This window comes from Chelonia mydas, chromosome 10 (assembly GCF_015237465.2).
Source record: "Chelonia mydas isolate rCheMyd1 chromosome 10, rCheMyd1.pri.v2, whole genome shotgun sequence".
Classification (NCBI taxonomy): domain Eukaryota; kingdom Metazoa; phylum Chordata; order Testudines; family Cheloniidae; genus Chelonia; species Chelonia mydas.
In genome coordinates, this window is record NC_051250.2 from 78686557 (window position 1) to 78704570 (window position 18014).

General features: G+C 45.9%; 1 protein-coding gene across 1 annotated transcript in view; it reads left to right on the plus strand.

Moving 5' to 3' along the window:
* Positions 1–1234: 1234 nt before the first annotated feature.
* The window catches only part of SMAD6 (SMAD family member 6), a 75788-nt gene continuing 59008 nt past the window's right edge, over positions 1235–18014 (plus strand). The window contains exons 1-3 of the mRNA XM_037911517.2: positions 1235–3073; positions 10739–10795; positions 13208–13285. Coding sequence (XP_037767445.1) covers positions 2272–3073; positions 10739–10795; positions 13208–13285 — 937 coding nt within the window. The 5' untranslated portion in view covers positions 1235–2271. The remainder of the gene's footprint in view (positions 3074–10738; positions 10796–13207; positions 13286–18014) is intronic.

Below are 18014 nucleotides of genomic sequence, written 5' to 3' on the forward strand. Positions count from 1 at the left end.
CTGGGAGTGGATGGGTCATTACACAAAGTAAAACTATTTCCCCATGTTTAACCCCCCACCCCCACCCCACTGTTCCTCAGACGTTCTTGTCAACTGCTGGAAATGGCCCACCTTGATTATCACTACAAAAGGTCCCCCCCCTCCTGCTGGTAATAGCTCACCTTACCTGGTCACTCTCCTTACAGTGTGGATGGTAACACCCATTGTTTCATGTTCTCTGTGTATATAAATCTCCCCACTGCATGCATCTGATGAAGTGAGCTGTAGCTCACAAAAGCTTATGCTCAAATAAATTGGTTAGTCTCTAAGGTGCCCCAAGTCCTCCTTTTCTTTTTGTGGATACAGACTAACAGGGCTGCTACTCTGAAACCTGTTAAATAGGAAGTTATTTTAAGTGAAATGTTACATGACTGGGTCAAAGTGAAATGGACAGATTAAAGCTTGGTGATGAATTGCAGATCAATTGATCCTGCACTGCATCTTGGAACTGCTCCTTCAATAACCATAGACGACCAATAATTAATAAATAAAACCTAAACAAAAGACCCGAAGGTTGTGTGTGAGTTACTGTTTATAACATCAATAAAGAGCAGCCTCAGAACTCCAGGGCGTCCCAAGGCGTCTCTGGGAAGCACTTCTTGGAAATACGCTTGTATTAGGGCAGGAACAGAAAACACTGTAACAAGAGGTACTTTTTGTTTCAGCTCAAAGGTGGCTTAGCGGTGCTGCAAGGAGAGGGCTCACTTCCTGGGTCGCCAGCCACGTCTTTTCGTTCCCCCTGCAGTGATGGTGAATTCGGGGGGATTCGCTGCTGGTCCATGCCCAGGCATTACCCTTCTGCCTCTGCCAAGCAAGATCAAAGTCCTCTACAGCCGCCGGCGATTAAGGACGGCATGGGCAAGACACTGCTTTTCATACAATTAAAAAATGAAGGGTGGTGGATGCTATCAATGACTTCGCATTTACCAGCTGAAACAAGACCAGATGCGCCACGCACCCCACGTTACTCCCGGCACCGGAGTTCAGCTGGAGAGTTTCCCCTGGACCGGCAAGCACTTTGGGTTTTGATCCCCAAATTTCCCCTTCCATTTGTGCTCGGGGTCCATCTTTTAGCAAACGGTGACTGGGTGTGTGCAGGGGCTGGCTGTCACGCGGCCGGGGAAAGACCATGCCCCCCCCCCCCCCAACCTTTCCCCCGTGTCTGCGCCTTTGCAAGGGATGTGTTTTCCTTTAAGAGTTAAGAAACTTGAAACCTTGTTTGCGCAACAATCAGTGCAGCAGAGAGCCGCCAAAGTGTCTAGACTGGCACATGATGGGAGGCAGCCAATGACTCCAGTTCTCTCCTAGGGGGCCCTGTGTGTGTTTTAGAAGAACAAAAAAGAGAGAGAGAAAGAGAGAGCGAGAGAGAGAGAGAGGGAGAAGGGGAAAGAAAGAAAGGCACAGTGCTCTTTAAACAGATCCCATCGCAACAGAGCAAGCAGAAGTCACTTTTTGGGGTGGGGGCTGCTCCAGGACCATATTCCAGGCGTTCCAACGTGCAGGATAGTGGATTGGTGTTTTTTGTTGGTGTTTTCCTTAATTAAGGATTTCCAGCCGCTCTCTCCGGGATATTTACAATTTCCATTCATGTGCTGAAACGTGTGTGGGTTGTTTTTTTTTCTTTTGTTGTTGTTTTGTTTTGTTTTTTTTAAAGGGAAATAACTCCCAAGTGTCTCCAAGTCTAGGACCCGGTGCAAGTGTACTGATCCAGAGCAGCCGTTCCGGATTTGCCACCTCCCCTGTTACTGTTTTCATGGCAAAGAAAGACAGTCGATGGGGCTAGTTTTCAAGGAAGGGATTTTTGTTTGAGCAGCAGCAGCAGCAGCAGCCGCGTTTGCCTTTGACCCCTCTGGCTGCTTTGTCTTTGGCTGCAAATTGCTAGTAAATGCAGGGCATCTCCTGAGCGCCTCCCGGGCCCGCCGCTGCCAAGGAGCGTTTGCAGGCGACCCCCCCGCCCCACGCCCCCCAGTGTGTGTCGATGTAGCCCCCCGCGGCGCGTCCTCGGCCCTGGCTTCCTCCCCTCCCCGCCGTCTCCCTCATGTTTCAGCCCCGTCGCAGTCTCCCGGCGATTAGCTGTGCAAGGCTTTTGCACGGCGGTGCGAGGGGCCGCCGCTTCAGGCGGGGTGGCGATCGCGGGGCTTGCGCCGGGGAAGGAGCGGGCATCAAATAAAATCATCCCCCTCCCCCCCCGGAAAAAAAAACCCCCCGAAATTACCAGCTCCGAGCTGTCGTATGTTCAGGTCCAAACGCGCAGGGCTTGTGCGGCGACTTTGGAGAAGCCGTGTCGTCCCGGACAGGGAAGGGGGAGATGGGAGCTCCAGGCACAGCCACGACCACGGGGGTGGCCCCAGCCGCAGCAAAACCCCGGAGAAAAACCCCTCCTCGGAAATCCGCCCGGTAACCCGCACCCTGGCGAGGGACCCCGCGGAGCTGCGCGCCCGGGAGCCGGGCCAGGCGGGCAGGGGGGGCCCCGCGGCGGAGCGGGACGGGCCCCGGGGCTGCCCCGGGCGGCGGCAGCGGCCGGCGGAGGACGGGGAGGAGGAGAGCCCGTGGCGGGCGCCGGAGCGCGAGGGCAAAACCGTGACTTGCTGCCTCTTCAAGGAGCGGGAGCCGGGCAGCCCCGGGCCCGCGGGCGCCTCCCCCCGCGGCCGGGAGCGGCGGTCCCGCGACTTCAGCCGGCCGGAGCCGCGCAGCCGGGAGGCCAGGTCCCGGCTCCTGCTGCTGGAGCAGGAGCTCAAGTCCGTCACCTACTCGCTGCTGAAGCGGCTGAAGGAGCGGTCGCTGGACAGCCTGGTGGAGGCGGTGGAGTCCCGCGGGGGGATGCCCGGCGGCTGCGTCCTGGTCGCCCGCACCGAGCTGCGCCTCGGGGGCCAGGCGGCGCCCCCGCAGCTGCTCCTGGGCAAGCTGTTCCGCTGGCCGGACCTGCAGCACCCGGCGGAGCTGAAGCCGCTGTGCGAATGCCAGAGCTTCGGGCGGGCCGACAGCCCCACGGTCTGCTGCAACCCCTACCACTTCAGCAGGCTCTGTGGGCCAGGTACGGAGCGGCCCCGCGGGGGTCCGGGGGGGGGTGCTCAGAGACATCCCGCGTAGGGGAGACGGGGCGCTGGAGCGGGGTGATTTCACCCCCAGCCTCGAGAGTCCTTCCCCCGCCCCAGCCTTGAGAGCAGAGGTCGCGCCCCGTCGAGCTGGGTGGGGGGGGGGGGTGGCACGGGAATTAGCCGGACTTCTAAGCCAGGTGTTGGGAAGCCCTCCTCTAGAGTCCCCGCTTGGTTTAGTCGCCGCGTACGATTTAAGTTTTGAATGCAGTTGGTTGGGCAACCCAGGTGCACCTGGCGGGCTTGCTAGGTTTGCAGGGCTGGGTCCGTTTTTATTTTTGTCTGTCCTCTTCCCCGCCCCCCCAGTAAAATTCTTTGCAGGATTTTTTGTCTCCATCATGAGCAAAACCTGTCAGATCTGCATCTGATTAACCGCAATAACTTGCACTTGAACCTGATACCCTTTAAGAAGACCTCTACCCAAAGTGCCTATCCCTGGTGCATTCAGGATCTCACAATATCCAGGCATGAGAGTTAAGGGGCATATGCAAAGATGCATAAAGGCCTACACAAGCCAAAAGCCCTAAAGCCAAGAAAATTGGCAACATCGCCTTTTTGCTCCTATTTCATGATTAGATTGTCGTTTGCTGTGTAGGCAGCCATCAGGAACTATTCATCCCCAGAGCTTTTTTTCACTAGAGTGAAAGATGGTAGGATCGGTGGGTTAGGTGTTTCAGACAACCAACCAAAACTAAAGTGGGGCCAGTGGGAAGGAATATTTTAGTTCTTGCAACACCTGGACCATTATTTTCTGTTTTAATTAAGACTATTTGTACCCTGATTTAGGTTTAAGATTTTATGCTCTTTGCTTGGATCAGTAGCCCATCACATGTGTTTCAGAAGCCCGTGTTGAAATTTAGCTCTTGATAATTCTCAATGGGATAATGGTGAACCGTTTGTGTGGGATCTCCACGCCTCTTGCAGTTAAATGCCTTGACACTTTGTGTGTAGCAGTTTATCCCGAGCCTTGCGGGACTGGATTTTAGGAAGGTACAGGACCTTTTCCCGTGTGCATCATACATTGTACCTATGTCCATCTGTCAAGCCTGAACTTCCTCCTGATTTTCACCGATTTGGTGTAGTCCATGAATTGCACCATTGTTTCCAAATGGAGTCAAGGAAACACTCTTAATACGCAGCCAGCCGGTCGATGTTATGAATCGTATTTTTCCACCCATTCAAGGAGTTTGAGAATGGCTCAGTGCACTGGAGCTGCGTGTGCATTTTCAGGCAACCCAGCATAGACACTCCTCTCCCCCCTGCAGCCTCTGTCTCCCTCTTAGCCTGGCAGGGGCGTTTCTGTCCCACTGGGCAAGGGCCAGTAGGAGGCACTAGTGCGGAGGGAGGAAGAAGGGTGCTCTAAATTGCGGCTGCTCCAATTCGGAGTCGAACAGAAGCCGCCCAGGGCACCAGTAGTAGGTCTCAGCCCCAGCCCCCCTGCACTCTGCTGGTCTGCACCAGCCCCATGACACAACAGACGAGGGAGTTCGGGTGGCATGGGGCAGAAATGGCAAACTCTGTCGCCCTGGTATCTTGGTGAGAGCCGGGCTGAGACCCATTTCATCAGCTCTCCTGGTGCTGGTCTGCCTACTTGCTGGGATCTGTTGTTTTTGTCCGCCAGGGGCCACAACTGTCCCAGGGGCATATGTGTGTGTGTGTGTGTAGGCAGGGAGGGAGCGGGAGCGGCCAGGTGGGGCAATAGACTCTACACGAGGCAAAGCCCATGGTGAGTTTGTAGGTTTAATCTACTCAGATCCCCGGAATGAATTAACCCCCAACAGTGGAGATGGCCTGTGTGAGGATGAGGGGTTTATAAACAATGGGGGAGGAGGCTCCCAAAGCTGGAGAAAGTCTCGTACCCCCCTTACAATCACCCCTTTTTGAGCTCGCCCTCCCCAAAGGGAGCCCGCAGCCCCTCTTTCAGAAGGCGGCCGGGCTCTGGTTGCGTTATGCGCATAGCTGGCACTCATTGATGCGTGGCTTGATAAGGCTCTGTGTAATTTCTGTCATTGAGGGAGACAAACTGGACTTTTCCTTGGGCTCTTTCTCCAAACATGCTTTTAAAAGGACATCTGAAAGAGTGGCACTTCCTCCCCCCCCCCTTCTCCCCATTTCGAGACAGCAGGAAAACTTCCAGAGAGCTGCATTTGCTGAGATCCGTGCTTTGGAGCTATCTTTAAAAGGAGCCTGCCTTTGACCCAACAGATCATAGACTGTTTCATGTCTGTGGATGGACATTTTAAGAAATACTTTAATCACTAATACAACTGATGTTTTAAAAGCTCCTCCTCCCAGAAGCCTCCGTGAACTAGGAATAAACCCCAGTCTCTTTGCTTCCCCATTTGTTATTTTGCTGTCATAATAGTAATTTTGTGACTATAAGCTAAATCACACCGAAGGAGACACAACTTTTAAGTGACTTTAGAAGGCAGCCTAGAAAAACATAGGTTTGCTGAAGCAAAGAATACAGGAATTAAACAGACAAAAACTTTTCTTTTATTTGGCCCGGCATTATCCCCTTTGAATTGAGATCAGTTTCAAGTTGTGCTTAAAAAGCCCTTTTTTTCCTAAGGAGGGTCCCCCTCTGCTATTTAGGTGAAGAAGTGGTGATAATATGCAGTTTGCATATTGCTGGCGCCAGTCTGACTAGCTGTTTATCTGACTGACTGGGGATCTAGGCAATTACTGCTGCCTTTCTTAAAGCTGCAGTGACCCTTTTTTTAACTTCTTCCAGCCAGTTTAGGCTTTATGAGGGGAAGAAAGCACATACTCCTTTGTGATAGCTGTTTTAGTGCAAAGAAAACCTGGCGGAGGGAACCAAATAGCCCACCCTAAATAATGGAAGTTACTTATCCTTTTTCTGTGTAAAAATACAGGGTGAGAATAGAAGAACGAAAGAAATTCCAAGATGGAAAGTCCTGACCAAAGAAAATTCTTAACTTTCACATAGTCTGAAGTTTCTTGAGGTTCATTAGCTCATGCATAAATGCTGTTTTTCTTTTGTTAAATATCTTGTTAATGTTCCTTTTTCTTGGGAAGAGCTTTTTATTTATTTATTTATTTTGCAAGCAGAAATCCTGTTTAGCTCTGTACCAATTTTTTTGTAAGAAACGACTGTATTTTATGCAGAGAACTAATGCAGTTCTTTCCCCCTGAAGATTACGGTGCCTGAGCATGAAATCACATTTTAATTGTAGCAGATGTGTATTTACGTTAGAGAAGGCTACATCTGCAGAAACGTACAGGTTACCTTTTTATGGAAAAGCTTTCCAAACAATGTAGAATTAAAACCACAAAGAAACAGCACAGATCTTAACTGTCTTTTTATCATTTTCATACTGCCAATTTGTGTTGGGACCCACCCACTTGGGGCTGGATTTTGCTCCCATTGAGGGCAATCTGGAAATGAGATTCAGTAAGAGTTGGATCTGGCCTTGATGCCCTTTCTTCAGACATGTCTATGTGCCTACTCTGGATTCCGATGTGTGTGTTCACATTGGATACCCACCCCTTTATCACTAGGTTTACAGTGTGTAACTAACAGAAGGGTGTGAAAATGCTATCTGTGCGTGACACAGGAAATCTAGTGCTGTGATAGGTCTGTTTTTAGAATGTAAAAAGTACATTTTGCAGACACCACTAATGCAATTAGATCCCATTCCTTTAGAATCAGCACAATCTGGAACGTTGGCTACTTTTTTTTGTTCTTTGAAGCTCTTAAATACTTGGGAGAAAGCGGTCTTGCCTGTGCAGATCCTGTGCACTGGAGCAGAGGAAGAGAATTGTGTGCCCTTGTTTTATTATCGTTACTGATGCTCATTTCAAGATGTAGGACCTTTACTCTTGCAGAAGCAGTGAATGACCGCAGTCTAAATCAAAACCATCATGCTCTGGAGATTGAGGTTATTTTTAATAAAGTAATCCAAACTGAACTGCAGATAGGTTAGGGAGTCATTGTGTTGCCCAAACCGTTTGTTTACAGGTCACAGTAGAAAACACACGAATCTCAATAGTCTGGGGGCCACATCAGGCCATTGAATTGTAAGCAGAACTCCTCATTGAAGCCAGTGGGAATTTCTGCTTAACAGGAATTAATTGATATGACCCTGCCAATAGCATTTGGCCCTCACTTTTTAGAATGTTAAATTTTTAAAAGCAAATTTATATAACAATTAAAAAAAAGAAAGAACATAGGAATGGCCCTGCTGGGTCAGTTTATCAAGTGATCCATCCCCTGTCATGAAGTCCCAGCTTCTGGCAGTCAGAGGTTTAGGGACACCTAGAGCATGAGGCTGTGTCCCTGACCATCTCGGCTGATAGCCATTAATGGACCTCTGTGAATTTATCTAATTCTTTTTTGAACCCAGTTATACTTTTGACCCTCACAGCATCCCCTGGCAACGAGTCCCACAGGTTGACTGTGCGTTGTGTGAAGAACAACTTGCTTTTGTGTTTAAACCTGCTCTCTATTAATTTAGTTAAGTGACCCCCTAATTTGTGTGTTATATGAATGGGTAAATGACACTTATTCAGTTTCTCCTCACCATTCATGATTTTATAAACTTCTATCATATCCCCCATTAGTCTTCTCTTTTCTAAGCTGAACAATGCCAGTCTTTTAAATCCTCCCGTGGATGCTGTTCCATACCCCTCATCATTTTTGTTGCCCATCTCTGTACCTTTTCCAATTCTAATATATTTTTTGAGATGGAGTGATCAGAACTGCACGCAGTATTCAAGGTGTGGATGTACCAGGGATTTATATAATGTTCTGCCACTTTCCTAATGGTGCCTCACATGCTGTGCTGTTCGCTTTTTTGACTGCTGCTGCACACTGAGCAGATGAGTCCAGAGAACTACCCACAGTGACTCCAAGATCTCTTTCTTGAGGGGTAACATCTAGTTTAAACCCCATCATTTTTTCTGTATAGCTTGGATTATGTTTTCCAATGCACATTACTTTGCATTTATCAGCAGTGAATTTCATCTGTCATTTTGGTGCCCAGTCACTCAGTTTTGTGAGATCCCCTTGTAACTCTTTGCATTCTGCTTTGGACTAAACTATCTTGAGTAATTTTATATTATCTGCAAACTTTGTGACCTCATTGTTTACCCTTTTTTTCCAGATCATTTATGAATATGTTGAACAGCACTGGTCCCACTGCAGATCCTTGGGGGACCCTGCTATTTACCTCTCTCCACTGTGAAAACTGATCATTTATTCCTGCCCTTTGTTTTGTATCTTGTAGCCAGTTACTGATCCATGAGAAGACCTTCCTTCTTATCCCATGACTGCTTACTTTGTTTAAGAGCCTTTCGTGAGGGACATTGTCAAAACCTTTCTAAAGGTCCAAGTACGCTATATCTACTGGATCACGCTTGTCCACATGTTTGTTGACCTCCTCAAAGAATTCAAATAGATTGGCAAGGCATGAGTTCCTTTTATAAAAGCCATGTTGACTCTTCTCCATCATATTGTGTTCACCTACGTGTGTGACAATTCTGTTCTTAATTATAGTTTCAACCAGTTTGCCTGGTACTGAAGTTAGGCTTACCAGCCTGTAATTGTCAGGATTGCCTCCGGAGCCTTTTTAAAAAATCGGCATTACATTAACTGTCCGACCGTCATCTGGTACAGAGGCCAATTTAAATAATAGGTTAAATACCACAGTTAGTAGTTCTGTGATTTCATATCTAAATTCCTTTAGAACTCTTGAGTGAATCCCATCTGGCTGTGTTGACTTATTACTGTTTAATGTATCAATTTGTTTCAAAACTTCCTCTATTGACACCTTAGTCTGGGACAGTTCCTCAGATTTGTCACCTAAAAAGAAAGGCTCAGGTGTGGGAATCTCCCTCACATCCTTTGCAGGGAAGACCGATGTAAAGAATTAATTTAGCTTCTCCGCAATGGCCTTGTCTTCCTTCCTTGAGTGATCCTTTATCATCGCTTGTCCAGTGGCCCCACTGATTGTTTGGCAGGCTTCCTGATTCTGATGTACTTAAAAACAATTTTACTGTTAGTTTTTATGTCTTTTGCTAGCTGCTCTTCAAATTCTTTTTGGCCTGTCTGATTATACTTTCACACTTTAGTGGCCAGAGTTTATGTTCCTTTGTATTTTCCTCAGTAGGATATGACTTCCAATTTTAAAAATAATATTTTAAAAATCTCTAATGGCCTCTTTTACTCTGTTGTTTAGCCATGGTAGCAATTTTTGTGGTCCTCTGTTTTTTTAAAATATGGGGTATACATATAGTTTGACTCTCTTACGGTGTTTTAAAAAAAATTCCATGCAGTTTGCAGGCATTTCACACTTGTGACTGTTCCTTTTACTATCTTTTTAACTAGCCTCCTTGTTTTTGTGTAGTTCCCTTTTCTGAAGTTAAATGTGGTGGGTTTCTTTGGTATTTTCCTCTCTACAAGGATGTTAAATTTAATTACCTTATGGTTGCTATTACCGTGCGGTTCAGCCATATTCACGTCTTGAACCACATCCTGTGTGCCACTTAGGACTGAATCAAGAATTGCCTCTCCCCTCATGGGTTCCAGAACTAGCTGCTCCAAAAAGCAATCATTAGTGTGTCTAGAAATTTTATCTCTGCATTCGGTCCTGAGGTGACAGTCAATATGGAGATAGATGAAATCCTCCATCATTGGGTTTTCTGTTTTTGTAGCCTCTCTACACTTTCTGAGCATTTCACAATCACCGTCGCCATCTTGGTCAGGTGGTAGGTAGAATATTCCTACTGCTATACTCTCATTATTCAAGCCTGATCAATTAAAGAGAAGTCTGACCAATTAAAGGGTGTTATTGTACAACCATTATTTTCGTGAGTAGTCCTTGTCTGTGCAAGTGGTCCAAGAGCTAGGTAGGTGGCCCTGATTCAAAAAGCATTTAAGCACATGCTCAACTTTGAGTCAACTGTCAGTAGACCTACTCACGTTTAAAGCTAAGCACATGCTTAAGTACTTTGTTGAATCAAGGCTGGGGTAGTGTAGCTAGATTGGATAACATGCCATTATGGTAGGCTATTACTACTGACCTTTTTATTCTATCTAGGAAGTTATAGGGACAGACCTAAGTTGCTTCATTGGGTTTACTGGATTTACGTTGGTGTGAATGAGATCAGAATCTGGATCATAATGTTTTCTTTTATGTCTGACAATAGTGTCTTTTCATTTATGCTATGCAGCTTCTTAGTCTTTGTGACACAATATCCAGCTAATTCTTGTTAAGCCCATGTTTATGTTTTGAAACAGGAATATTTTAGACAGATGACCAGACGATAAAAGCCAAGCTTTTCAAAAGGGACTGATGATTTTGGGTAACTGGATTTTTGGAGATGCACTAAAGGAGCCTGATTTCCAGAGGGTGGGTGCTCAGCACTTTTGGAAACCCCTTACAGGTGTGTTAAATTGGGCACCAAAAATCACCAGCTGCTTTTTGAAATATCTTGGCCAAGAGTTATTTGCATATGACTTTTCTGCCGTGTTATAAATGGGGATTTACCTTACCACCGAAGTATTACTTCCTAGGAGGGAAAACTTGAGGGTTTGAACTTTTAACCTGATAGAGCGCTAATATGAGGTCTTGTTTTTCCAGAGTCTCCCCCGCCTCCTTATTCTCGGCTGTCTCCTCATGACGAGCAAAAGCCACTGGGTAAGTATTTTCTCTTTACAAACTCTTAGGACATTCACGGTTCATAACCAAAATGTTGTATTGTTTTCTACCGGGGTCGTTTCCAGGCTGGTGTGTAAGGCAAATGTCAAAATATAGGAACGTGGAGCTCATCGCTAATTCTGAACAAGCATCAGCTGACAAGTTATCAGAAATACACAATAAAAATAAAATCTTCTGTATGTTTTTTATCATATCTTTATTACGAAGGCTTTTATATATGAATACACATTCTTTGCTACATCTGTATTTTTCAGAATAAATCTGCATTCAGGTGAAACACTGTCATTATTAATGAAGATGTAATGACTGGTTATCAGACTTAAATTTTTTATTGGATATTAGATTGGATTTCAGGCTGGAGTGGGGGTCAGAACTCTTGGGATCTATCCCCAGCTCTGTAACTGTCCTGCTCTGTCACCTGGGGCCTATCACCCTGTAAAATAGGGACGATTATACTTTCACTGTAAAGTTCTTTAAGATCTCCAGATGAAGAGTGCTATGTAAGAGCTAAGGATTATTAGTACAGTGTTTATTAAGAGACATGAGCTCTATAAGCTCCATACTGTAAAACATTTGAATGGAATTTCAGTTTTTCCAGTGAATTATTCTGACTTTTAAAAATATCATTGAAATAAATCTGGTCACAGCGAGGCATAAAATGTGACCTACTTTAAAATTGGCAAAATTCAATAGCGAATGCCTTCCAAAGCATATATTCCCTTAGTAGATGCTGTGCCAAATTCTGCCCTGGCTTTCACGGTATCCAGGTAAATAGGAAGTAACAAGTGCACCTCAAAGGGGGGAAGTTTGATGTGGTTTTTTTGAGAGACTCTGTAGGCAATGGGCCAGATTCTTCCAATGACAGTCACTTTGAATGGTATCTTACTCCTTTAGTTCTCCCATGGTCAGTAATGCTGGCTCACAAAAGAGGAAGTACACAAAGAGAGCCATGTTCATCACAGAGCTGTTAGAATCACAGAGAGGGGGGGATGAGGAAACATTCAGAATTTGCCAAATAGATAAGGACTCACTTGGCAAATACGTTACTCTGAGGTCTCAAAGGGGTTTAGAGAGGGCCCACTCTTGAACTCTCTGTGCACCCAGGAACACCAGACTGGGAATTGTGGGGTCATACAGACCCAAAGGACTGAGGAAAGATTTCAAAATGGCTACTTTGATCTTTTCTAAAAAAAACCCAGAACAAGCTAACAAGAAAACCGAGCAACCAAAAAAATCCCAACAAAAGCCAAAGGCTGGACCATGGTGGGCACAGTGCACCTATGCAGAGGCCTAATGGGAAGTGAGAACTTCCTTTACACTCCTTATGCAGGCTATTCAGACCTTGGGCCGGGCTGCTGAGGAGCACATGGGTGTTGTGTACCTGGTATTCTCTACATTGGTGGCGGGCAACCCGCAGGCTGCACACGGCCCGCCAGCGGATTACCCTGACGGGCCGCAGGTTGCCCACCACTGCTCTACATCCTGGAGCAGGTAGGCAGGGAGGGGTGGGTAGTGCCAGCTGAGCTGGTGTGGGAAGTTTCTTAATTCCCTGATGGTCTGGGCCAGCAGCAAATTACTAACCCCCAGAGCAAGGGAATTAGGGAGGGAGCTGTGTCCTGGCAGGATGTTTCTGAGTCACAGTGTTTCCTGGGACTGTACTTGGGGTGGTGCAGTGTATTTGCTGCCCCTTGCTAAGAGGCACAATCTGACCCGGAGAAGTAGCTCACGGTGGTTTTTGCAGTGGAGGATAGTCTGCTTCATGGCTAATGGTTCACACCAGAGGTCCAGCCATAGCGTATTCCGGAAAACAAAAGGGCTGGTCGTGTAAGTTGACATTACATAAGAAAAATAAGCTCAGAATTAATTCCTTTTAGAAGCTGCTTGTGCTGCAGGTATGGAAACCAGTGAGATGTGCTTCGTGGGTTTATTTGACTGAAAAAATAATCTGTGAGCAAACATTTGAGTGCTTAATTAAAGGGGTAAGCAAGAGAGAATAACAAGGACTCTTAACTTGTTAAAACAAAGTTTCCTTCGCTTCAGCAAAGAGGAAGGAAGGAAAGAAGCAAGAATAAACAGCTTCAAGAATTTTAATGGTGATAATTAGGTATAGTAACTATGAATTGTTTAGAGGCTTAACGTAACTTTATCCAGTACGCACCAAGTTTCTACTTGTTTAATCAACTGAACTGTAGTTATTTTTGTGGTCGAAGCAATTGAAACTTTTCATTTTTGCATGTCAGAGAAGAAAAGTTAAGCACTTACTTTCCGCCCTGGGTCAGCAGCAGTTTCACTGTGGAAGGTGTGGGCAGGCAGAGTGGCACAGTGTGTCCGTGAGCGGGTGCACTGTGCTTGTGGCACAGAAGTACTAAATGTTCTCCTTCTGTTTTCCAGATCTATCAGATTCCACGTTGTCTTACACTGAAACAGAGGCTACTAACTCACCACACATCACTCCTGGAGACTTCTCAGGTTGGCAGACGTTAACACATCAGCCGTTGAATGGTTATTGTGTTGGAGCTGTACTTGCTGGTTTTAGCAGAAGAGCAGAACTAAATATAGTTTTGTATGTGAGATTCTCAGGGAAAACAGAAAAAAAACGAAGGGGCTGTTCAAGTTGGTTGGTCAAATAGAGCTATTCGCACAATCCAAGCTGTATTAAAATGTTGTTAATTGTCTGATGCACCTTTGGAAAAGCAAGGAGATTCGGAGTTAGGGCAGGAACCTCATTCCTACTCTGGAGGGTGATAAAATCACCCTCTGTTAAAAGATCCTGCTCAAACCTTGACACAGAAGGGTGAGTTAAGAATGGTCTCTAAGTGCCAGATATTTTATCATAAAAAGAATGAATGGGCAGTTCAGATTTAATAGAGTTTTTTGTACTGTCCCTGGTGAATACTTACAGCATGAATTAACTGTTGTGTTTCGGGACTTAGCGTGCAAACCCTTGCTCAGGCGAGCAGAATCTTCTATCCCATACAGTCCTGTTGAAGCCAGTGAGCAAGAGTTTGCAAAATGAGGCCCATAGGCCCTTCTTCTGGAATTGGCTCCCCATCATCTGTGCAGAACCTCATTGATTTTAATGGGGCTTCACGTAGGCCGAGAGGTCGACTCGCTGGCAAGACTTTGTAGGTTTGGAGACTTAGATTGTAAGATGCTTTGGACAGGAACCATGGTGCAATTCCATGGAATTCATCCCTGGTGTAACTCCACTTACTGCAGTGGAGTGGTGGGCCGAACCATTCTTTCTGGTGAAACTCAGACAGCAAGGATAAAATGTTGGCGGAATGGCTGGCGAATCTTTCATGTTCAATCAATGGCACGTGCACTTATGGAGTGGGCGTCCTTTGATCGTTCTTTTGTAACGGTTCACAGAATTATAGAAGTCATGTCTGTTAGGTCAACTTGCCCATTCCTTGGCCAGCCTGAGATTTCCCCATACGGTATATCCTCGAGTGCAGGTGTTCCCAAACCATAACGATACGTGAGCTTGATGTTCCATCCATTCACAGCAGTTTTTAAAACAGTGGTTCAGAGGTGTAGGGTAATGTGCCACCAATCTCGGGCCAATACCTGAATCCCAGGTTGAGAATGCCAAACTCCAGTTCAAAGCCCATTCAGGTGGATCTGAATTTACTACTGTACGTGTGTCATGCCCATGTTTTGGGGGGAGGGATAGCTCACAGGTTTGAGCATTGGCCTGCTAAACCCAGGGTTGTGAGTTCAATCCTTGAGGGGGCCATTTAGGGATCTGGGCAAAAATTGGGGATTGGTCCTGCTTTGAGCAGGGGGTTGGACTAGGTGACCTGCTGAGGTCCCTTCCAACCCTGATATTCTATGATTCTAACCAATAAAGTCGAGGAGCTGCTGCTCTAGTCCTTATGGCTCCTTTGCCTAGTGGTACTGTTTTGTCACACCTACTTGTTATTGTTCCAGAATTACATATCTGAAAGATACAGCTACTTTTAATTAGTTTTGGTAGTGGCTGTTAATACACTCACATGTAGTGCAGTATTAGAGATGAGTCTTGTTTGTTTTGTTCAGTGACAAGGCGAGCCCAGATGGGCAAGGCTCAATTTTTAAATACACCAGAAGGTATGAGCTTTCTTGTCCCTTTGTTTTCTTAATCCCAATTTTGCTGGTTGTTGGGTTTACAGACATGCTTAAAGATCATCAGAGGATTGTGGCTCCCCCTAGGGGACTGAGTGATGTTGCCTGTATAATAGTGTTAGGAGACTGCCTCTTTGCCCTACTCCTTTTATCTCGTCAAAGAGTTTATCGCAGGCTTTGGGAGAGTGATGTATTTCTTGGGGCATTTAAATAGTTCCATACCACATGGCATTTTGAAGAGGAATGTGGTGGTGGCTGGCACTGCAGCACAATAATAACTTAGAGCTCTTCTCCCTTACACATTTTTTCATTTTCATTGCCCTTTAGGATTCTTTTGGTGCAGAATATGTCTTGGTGTTTTGACAAACTGAATCAAATGTGCCTGTTGTCAATTGTCCATAGCAGGGGAAAACTTGATAGCGGGGAGTTGGATTGTTTTGAGTTTCATTGTAATAAATATATGTTTGCAATTTCTAACAAATTCCTTGTGCTGTGTATAAGTACATAATGCTTCTGATGTCCCTAGCTTTTATGGCACTTGGATGATAGCCGTTAATTGTAGCTGCAGAATTTTAGAAACAGAGTTCCTATGGATGGTGTTGATTTAGTTACTGTGTTATCTGAGTTGGACGTCTGCAAGGTTTTCCGCAGTAGAAGAGATATTTTAGCTTTTACTTGAACAAAATAATGTTAACGTGACCAGGATTGCACTGAAATTGGATACCTTCTCTCCCACTGTGTAGTTTCAAGTGGTGCAACTCTTAATAAGAGTCTGGGGCTAGGTGATTTATTTTCTCCCAGTGGCCATGGTTACAGATAGAGGATAAGAGTTTCATTGAAATTAACCCATGTGTGTTGTCAAGCAGGAAGTGAAAAACTTAACATAGAACAATGTAAGTGCCATATTTTGGTCTGTTTAGTTTCTGGTGCAACTTACATATATGCAATGACATACAAAACTTAGGTCTGCCATGCCTTCTCTGTGTATCTAAGAAACCAAAGTGTGCATTTAACTCCTGTTCCAAAAATAAGAAAACTTTGGATCTAGCCTCAAGCCGCTACTATTTATTACTTTAGCTTTGATCACCAAAAATGCTTTTCCTACTAAAACCACAAAATTCACTTTCTGGTAACAAAGAGGTCCATTCTTCACTGTTGTTAGTTTAGCTGATGAACTTCTAGCCAGGAAGTTTTAGCAAGAAGTCAAATGGTTATCTCTGTAAAACAAAACAAAACCCCTCTCCTTTTGAACTTGACCTTATTTTCATGAGCACTGTATTGACCCTAGGAATCTTGAAAAGTCTCTAATGAACCAGCAAATCCACTATGAAAATTGAAAAGTATGGGTGGCTTAATCATAGCCTGGAAAAGGACACACCAAAGCTAATCTTATCTTTTCTCTTTATCAAAAGCCTTCTTAAGATTGCATTGGAAAAAACAGACATTTATCAAGCTATAAAGGAAAGCTTCTTAAATGTATTGTGCAGAATGTTCACACTTTTGTTCTGTGCAAATGCACACAACCATGGAATCCCTGGACCCTCCCTCAGCTGGGGCTTAAAACATTTTGGTCAGTAAAGTAAATCTTTTATTCCGGGATAATGCTATGCCAAGTGTACTCTCCCATGAGCAAGCAACCCGTAAAGGCAGCGCAGTCTGGAGCCTGGGTTGCTGCTTCTGGTTTCTTGATAAGATATAACAGGTTTTGAAGATTAGGATTGCACAGAAAAGGCAAATACAAATGTTTGGTTCCAAAGTCTCCAGTCTCTTAGTTCAAGTAGCTGCAGATTTAGGGTTTGGGAGTATAAAGAGAGGTCATATATTTTCCTCATTGGAGTTATTTCCCCTGCTATATATTATTACTGCTGATTGTTGTGGGTCTGTATTTAAGGGGGTCGGGGGACAGGACAAGTAGGTCTTGATCCTGCAATGGCCTGAGAACATCAGAGAGACTGGTACACATGCTTACATTAAGCATATGCTTAAGGGCCTTCTTGGATCAGGACCGGAATGCTGAGCCCTTTTCAGAATCAAGTCCTTATCTGTGCACACGCACACACACTCATGCACGCACATGTGCACATACAGAGTGACACATGGCTCAGTCGTGAGAAGGGGCGTGTGGTTGGTCCAGTGATGGCCAGGTCGAAACTTTGGTAAGAACGACTTACGTATTGCTAGTAGAACCGCTCAGTGTGAGCAGGACCCAGCTTGGGCCCCGATCCTGGGAGTCGTTATGTGATACACGGCGGGGGCGCTGGCTGCAGTGCACTGGTGAGCGGATGCTAAGTACGAACACAAGTGAAGTCAGACTCAAACAATGTGCAATCTTCCATCTTCAGCAGACGCTCTCCTTGCCTACTCCCTTACTTGCAAGTCAAAGGGCAGAAAAGGGATGGGCGTGACAGTGCTATTCTCTCAGGCTTCTCCCCCCACCCCGCCCCACCCCAGACTTGCTCTTCTGCTACTAGTCATGGGAAGCTTGGCAGCCATCCATCAGTACTCTCATTAGTGCCCTGCTCACTACTGTTTACCTTGCAGTTGTGTGTGCAACACACTGCACCAGAGCTGAGCAGCATACCCGCCCGCACTGACTGCAGAGAGCAAATCTCCAGACTGGGTCCGCAGTGCTGCAGTGTTCACCCCTGGGCTCCTTGCAGTCCCATGGGGAGAAGGTGGGGCCTGCTAGTTCAAAGGACAAAAAACACCAACAGCCCAAAATCAAAACCTCAGCCCCGTGACTCATCATTGATGGAACATTAGCAGTAATTTTTTTCCCAGACAGTTGGCTCCTGTTCGAAATGCCAAGAAGCTGTTGTTCCCGTTAGACTTGCCTGGCATTTAGAGGGCTGCGCTGTTGTGGAAACTGGTTCTTTACTGTTGTGACACGCTCAAGCAGATGGAGCCATGCTTTGCAGTAGGCACTGTGTAGGACGGTCCATGGGGCAGTGGAATTTGCTCACCTTTCTAGGTCCCTGAGCACTGAGGGATGTCTTCTCCTGCACAGCCAGCTTTTCAAAACCCCATAGCCTGGCACTTCATTACTGTCCACGGCCAAGCACCCAGCAGGCTGTACATCAGCTCAGTGTCT